Source organism: Triticum urartu, chromosome 6 (assembly GCF_003073215.2).
Source record: "Triticum urartu cultivar G1812 chromosome 6, Tu2.1, whole genome shotgun sequence".
Lineage (NCBI taxonomy): Eukaryota > Viridiplantae > Streptophyta > Magnoliopsida > Poales > Poaceae > Triticum > Triticum urartu.
The window spans coordinates 194,816,546-194,823,480 of NC_053027.1; the positions used below are offsets into that span (position 1 = coordinate 194,816,546).

At 48.0% G+C, this 6,935-nt stretch overlaps 1 protein-coding gene across 3 annotated transcripts; it reads left to right on the forward strand.

The window, feature by feature from the left end:
• The first annotated feature begins 223 nt into the window (after nt 1-223).
• LOC125512345 ((6-4)DNA photolyase) lies at nt 224-6,053 on the forward strand. 3 transcript variants are annotated; one of them, XM_048677434.1, is made up of 14 exons: nt 224-618; nt 731-802; nt 878-958; nt 1,050-1,220; nt 2,619-2,690; nt 2,825-2,911; nt 2,999-3,097; nt 3,180-3,263; nt 3,338-3,424; nt 3,917-3,988; nt 4,617-4,730; nt 5,206-5,293; nt 5,422-5,517; nt 5,621-6,053. In XM_048677434.1, the coding sequence occupies exons 1-14, from the start codon at nt 289-291 to the stop codon at nt 5,794-5,796; spliced, it is 1,629 nt and encodes a 542-aa protein (XP_048533391.1). In that variant the 5' UTR covers nt 224-288; the 3' UTR covers nt 5,797-6,053. The 3 variants fall into 3 exon arrangements, with proteins under 3 accessions (XP_048533391.1, XP_048533392.1, XP_048533393.1); XM_048677435.1 differs by lacking the exon at nt 4,617-4,730; XM_048677436.1 differs by lacking the exon at nt 1,050-1,220.
• Nucleotides 6,054-6,935: the final 882 nt, after the last annotated feature.

Sequence of the window (6,935 nt, forward strand, 5' to 3'; positions counted from 1 at the left end):
GTGTTTTACTGGTTGTTTTAGGGTGCTGTTTGTTATTCTGATTATTTGTGCGTGAGTTAGAGTGTGCTTGTACGGATCAATGACTTTGTATTATTTTGTGATTTGACACAAGCATACTTTCTCAAAAAAAAAAATCCCCACTGAAACCGACGTGGCCGCTGCCGCGCCACCCGCCGCCTCTACCCCTCGCGGTACAAACTTCCACCATCAGATTCCTGATCAACGCTCCATACCCACGCTTCACTCCATAACTTCCCGATTAGGAGCGTCGGAGACTCGCCACCGCTAATGGACGCTGCAACCGCCGCGACGGCGACCGCGGCGGCGGCGTTGGTCTGGTTCCGGAAGGGCCTGCGCGTGCACGACAACCCGGCGCTCGACGCGGCCCGGCGCAGCGCCGCGCGGGTCTACCCGGTGTTCGTGCTCGACCCGCGGTACCTCCGCTCGGACCCGGCCGCGCCCTCCCAGGGCTCCGCGCGTGCCGGGGTCGCGCGCGTCCGCTTCCTCCTCGAGAGCCTCCGCGACCTGGACGCCCGCCTCCGCCGCCTCGGCTCACGCCTCCTCGTCCTGCGCGCCCGCGACGACGTCTCGGACGCCGTCTGCGCAGCCCTCAAGGACGTACGTAGCCAGACGCTTTACCAACCTACCACGCCCCTTTCTGCTTTCTGGCAATCTCGCAAGCATTTCGGAGCCTAATTGGCGACATTCTTCTGTTCTTCCGTGGCGGCAGTGGAACATCGGCAAGCTGTGCTTCGAGTCCGACACCGAGCCTTACGCCCTGGCCCGCGACAAGAGAGTCACGGTAAGAAGGGTAGTGATCACTCCCCAAGTACTAGTTTTTGACTAGAACATTACCAAATTACTCTGATTGTTCAAGGATTTTGCTGCTGCGTCGGGGATCGAGGTGTTCTCGCCTGTCAGCCACACCCTTTTTGACCCAGCAGAAATCATAGAGAAGGTAGGCAGCACTATTGTTCGTTTCTTGATAGAATGTTTGGAGTCATATGCTTAATTATGGGATGTTTTTTACTTCCGTCTGCAACCTGAAGAATGGGGGCCGGCCACCGTTGACATACAAATCGTTTGTGGCTACCGCTGGAGAGCCGCCCAAGCCAGTGATGGAGGAATACTCTGAGCTCCCGCCAATTGGTGATACGGGAGGATATGAGTTGTTGCCTGTGCCCAAACTGGAGGAGCTTGGATATGGTGATGTCAGCCAGGTTAGAGCAGTAGAACATTGCATATAATGTAGTATTGTAGTACGGTTGACCAGGTTTCAGTTTCCATTTTTTTTTAGAAAAAGGAGGACGACCCCCGGTCTCTGCATCTGAACGATGCATACGGCCATTTTATTAATTATTGACACAAGACCTTAGAGAGACATATAACAATAAGCCTAAAGCCACCAACTAAGCAACATCTATCGTTATCCCTATCCAGTTGATGTAGGGGCGCTGAAAGTCTGGGCCTAATACCAAACAGACCTCGCAACCAAACCTAACATCTAAGACTTCAGATCCCAACCAGGACGCCTGCCGGGTATGGGCACCAACCAGTCTAGCGTGCTTCTCAACCAGGACGCCTGCCGGGTATGAGGCCGCCGCAGCCACCTGCACCAAACCATCTTTAGAGTTGTACTGCTGCATCAACCTTGCCCGGTCTAGCTGCCGCCGACGCCACCATGACGCCAGGCAGCGTCACCCTCCTGTGCGAGTCCATCTCCGCACATCAGGCGCCGAGTCTCCACTGCGCCACGTCGCCGAGATCCGCCGTCATCAATGGACCAGATGAAACACCGCTCCTCCTCTTGTCCCCTCCAACCAGCACTTGCTCCAAAACGATGCCCCCATGAGGGAGAACGATACCGAAGGCACCGTCATCGTCCGATCCGGTAGACCCAGATCTAGGGTTTCCCCCGGAACTTCCCGATCAGGTTGATGTGACCTGCAACGACGATGCCTCCAGAAGGGAACGACGTCCGAGACGCCGCCATCGCCCACCAAGACCGCAGTCAGGCGCGATTTTCACCGGAAGCCTGTCTTCCCGACCTCGCGGCTGGCTGGAACCGAGCGGAATCTCGCCACAAAGACGTATGTCGCCGTCGGTACTCCGGCGGAGATCCGGCATCTCCTCACCGGTCCCTCCACGCGCCACCGGTCGGCGGAAGGCCTCCCCGCGATGGATCCAAACGGGGCGTTGGATCCGCAGTGACCGCCGTCACCATCACGACCAAAACAGCCCACCCCGCCAGATGGGGCGCTGCCACCGCCGCCATCCATGCAGGGCCGCCACTCCACCGGCGATGGTGCTCCGGCCTCCGCCGCACAGCCCGGATTCGCCGTCCCAGCTGCTGCCGTTGGATCGCACGAGAGAAGCCGCCCCCGCCGCCTCAGATGGAATCCGCCGCATCCACCTGCCCAGAAACCTTTGGCACCGGGCCCGCCGCCACCGCGGCCCACGCCGGCGGCAGCGGCGGCAGGAGGAGGCTGCAAGAGGGTGCTGGCGGCGCTAGGGTTTCGGGGCCCCTGGCGCCGCCCGGGGGGAGGCGACGCGAGGGAGAGGGGACGCGAGGGGTGGGGATTTCAGTTTCCATTAACTAAATGACTATCCATATGTAGGAGTACATTCCGCCATTCCGCGGCGGCGAGACAGAAGCTCTGAAGAGGATGAGAGAGTCACTCCAAGATAAGGTGCTACTTCTGAAAAGTGACCAAATTTCTGATTTATTGCATCCATATCTTCTGGACTCTGAAATTCTGAATGTTTATAGTCACCAGTTACTTTTACAGTCGCACTATTAACAATTCCAAATTCCTTTTCCCAGGAGTGGGTTGCCAAGTTTGAGAAACCTAAGGGTGACCCTTCTGCCTTCTTGAAACCCGCAACAACGGTCTTGTCACCGTATCTGAAAGTGAGCCTTGTCAGCCACTCTTATCGACTTCGTTCATTGCCATTTGCTTTAGGTTAGTGTTGAAATTGAAATGGTTCGTTATGTCAGTTCGGTTGCCTGTCGGCGAGGTACTTTTACCACTGCATTCAAGATGTCTACAGGAGTACCAAAACGCATACAAAACCACCTGTTTCGTTGGCTGGCCAGGTGAGTTCATTTGTAACTGCATTGGTCAGTTTGTTCTGAAGGCAAAAAAACCTTAATTGTAGACTTCTGCTTCTTTTGACAGTTGCTGTGGAGGGATTTCTTCTACACAGTGTCTTTTGGCACTCCTAATTTCGATCAGATGGAAGGGAACAAAATATGCAAACAGGTCTGCTCATCCAATCACCTCCTTTTCTATCTGCAACCCTCTTCTTATCATAATCGGAGTCCCTTTTAGTCCAGATCCCATGGATAGAGAACGAGGAGCTGTTTGTTGCATGGAGAGATGGCCGGACAGGATATCCATGGATTGATGCCATCATGATTCAGGTTTGCCCTGAAAAACGTGCAACAACTTTATGCCTATCTGAGTGCCTTGTTTTTCTGTTCTCCATGGTGCCTGGTATTTTCAAAAACACCAAATGTATGTTCAGAAGTAAAAAAAGTTTTCTAACATATAAATATATATGTATTCTACATATCTGTAACTTTTAACTTCAAAATATGTTAATTCGTAATCTACGCAAAAAAGCCAAAATTATGGGTCCATAAAAGTAAAAAGTAGATCCATTTTAACCCATATATTTGTCTTTTTTTGTAGACCACAAATCACATCTGTATGTACATGCACAAAACAATTCCATATTTTTTAGGTTTTAAAGCGGTGTTCCGATTTGTTTTAAATATCAGGATCCATGGAGCCCAGTATATATCCTAATAAGCATTTCGTTATCTTCCCCTTTTCTGTTTCCTCTTTCTGTTTGCATCACTTATAACTACCAGATCATGTGAGTGCTTTTGCTCATTTTGTGTTGTTGCCAGCTGAGGAAGTGGGGTTGGATGCATCATCTTGCACGCCACTCTGTTGCTTGTTTCCTGACGCGGGGTGATCTGGTATGTATGATCTACACAATAGCAAGATGTATATTGTTTGTTTGAAAATTTGTTAGTAAGTTAGCATGGTAGTTGTTCTATTCAACGATTTGTGTATACATTCTGAAGGTAAATTTTCAACCCTGCCACGCTTAGGAAATAACCTGAAGGTAAAACCAAATTCTTGGCTTTACTGTTAAAATTTGTAAAAAAAGAAAAAGTTAGCGGCGACACATCATTTAGGGACGTCAACATTCACATCCACTTTGAGAAGCACTAGCTAAGACTACAAAAGCTTGGGTGCGAGGTAAATCCATAACAATAAATTGTGTATTGCGAAGTATTTGTTGTGGTCCATATTATGAAGGTGACCCCTAAAACAATAAGACGCTCAACTACCTAACCATATCTGATAAGGACATACCTTTTTTGAAAGCAACATGGAATTAGTTTTTTTTCTAAGTGATTCTTTTTTTTTGAAAGATCTACTTTATTTTTTATAGCGGACAGGAAGGAAATCACTTCATACAAGGAAAAAAAAGAGAGTTTATTTCACCTCTGATTCCATTTTCTAGAAGAAAAAAAAACCAATTCGAAGATTAAGTTGTTTTGCTTTACCTCAATTTGTCAACTTGTCTTTGACATGAAGTACATCCACTGGGAGCAAGGCCGTGACGTCTTCGAAAGGCTACTGATAGATTCGGACTGGGCCATTAACAATGGAAATTGGCTATGGCTCTCCTGTTCATCATTCTTCTACCAGGTCAGCAATCAAACAGTCCTGTTAGAAGGGAGAGAGGGATTTGGTGGAATAGTTGTTGCATTGCTTAAGCCTCGTGGGCATATATATAGGAGTACAATCATCTACTTAGAATACAAGACAAGCCAGAACAAATCCTAGTCTATCTCGTCTTTCCTAATAAACATTATACTCAACATCCCCCCGCAGTCACAACGGTAGCGACGCAGACGGTGAGACTAGAGATACCATGTTAGAAGGGAGAGAGGGATTTGGTGGAATAGTTGTTGTATTGCTTAAGCCTCGTGGGCATATATATAGGAGTACAATCATCTACTTGGAGTACAAGACAAGCCAGAACAAATCCTAATCTATCTCGTCTTTCCTAATAAACATTATACTCAACAAGTCCCTTGAGGCACTAATTGTAAGTTGTAACTAGATTTTGATCAGTCTAATAGCTTCTTTAACATTTGATTCGACGTATTTGTCAACACAGTATCACAGAATCTACTCCCCAATCTCATTTGGAAAGAAGTACGACCCCAACGGAGACTACATCAGGCATTTTATCCCGGTGCTAAAAGGTACTCCCTCTGTAAAGAAATACGGAATTTAGTGATCTAAACGCTCTTATAATTTCAGCATCGGAAAGCGACATCTCGTCTATGACTACAGAACTAATTGATCCTCCATCTTTTTATTTATTTTGTAGACATGCCCAAGGAGTACATCTACGAGCCTTGGACTGCACCCCTTAGCGTGCAGGAGAAAGCCAGGTGCATCGTCGGCAAGGACTACCCAAAACCAGGTGAAAAGAAAGAAGTGCTCGATCTTCTTTTCTCAGGTGCAAAAGGCACTTGAAATGCAATGTCTGGACCTTGAGTAATCATCTTCCCTTTTCGCACTTTCAGTGGTTGACCATGAAGCTGCAAGCAAAGAATGCAGGAGGAGGATGGGGGAAGCTTATGCGTCTAATCGCCTAGGCGGCAACCCTGTCAAAGGAAATTCCTCGAATTCATCGCGAAGGAAGTTTTCTGATGGTGGCCAAGATGTCCCCGACTCATCCATGTCCAAGCAACCGAGGTAGAGAAGCTGACCCCAGAGCAGAAAAGTCTTAACAAGAAGTATCTGACCTCTTTTAGGGAACTGTAGTATCTGACTTAATTTAATGGGTCTTCTCAACTCTTCAATCCTGAGTCTAACTTCCAGCCTTAATCCATCTGATAGTACGCTGATGGTAGGACGGAAGGCAAGTATTGTTGGTTGGCTGGTTGGTTGGTTACTTGTACGGTAGTACCAAAGCACATATAACAAAAGAAACACGTGAAGCCGGTTCCGAGATCACGCCCTCATCGATCCTAGTCAGGCTGCCCATGACGGGGGTTGCCACGTAGGCGCTCTGATCTACCAAAGCGGGGATAGCGATAAGCTCTATCTTGGCGCACCAATAAAACGAAGGAGATAGAATCAATCAAGTTTGCTAACAGACAATAACGCAGGACAGCACAAGACTATGGACTGTTTAAGGCTAAGTTGCGCGTGTATTTACGTCTGAGCAAGATGATGTTTTTTTATCAGTTTTGCTAAAGCGGGCGGTGCTACGCGTCGGCCGATGGATCGTTTAACGAGATCCGCTGCCTCGCGAGCCGTCTGATTGTACTAGGCAAGTCGTCCATTTTTTTTATGTAATTTCCTGCAACAATGCTTTTGTTGTGAAACATCTTCTTCTCTAACTTTTCGCAGCAAGAGTCATGTTACAAAAATCTCTTCTCTAATTTTCTGCAACAAGACCTCTGTTGCAAAATATTCCCTTCTTTAATTTACTCCAACAAGACCCCTGTTGCAAAACTTTTTCTTCTCTATTTTTCTGCAACATGACCCTTGATGCAAAACTTCTTCTCTATTTGTCTCTAACAAGACTCTTGTTGCAAAACCTCCATTGCAATAGGACCCAATATCTCTAGCTTCTTCTATGTATTCCTGCAACAAGACTGTTGTGGCGAAAACTTGAAAGAACGCCGACGGCTGCAACGGAGAGAGCACTCCTTAGTCTCTGCATCACCCCATTTGTTGCAGTATGCCTTTTTGAAACATGTGCTCAGTTGCAAGAACTGCAGTACGGAGCGCTCAGCATGGTCAGCTGAGATTCAATGCATGGATAGGAGAGATAAAAACTTGCGGCCATTTCGTTAGAGATACGGATGAAGGAAAGAAGCGGTGTGCTGG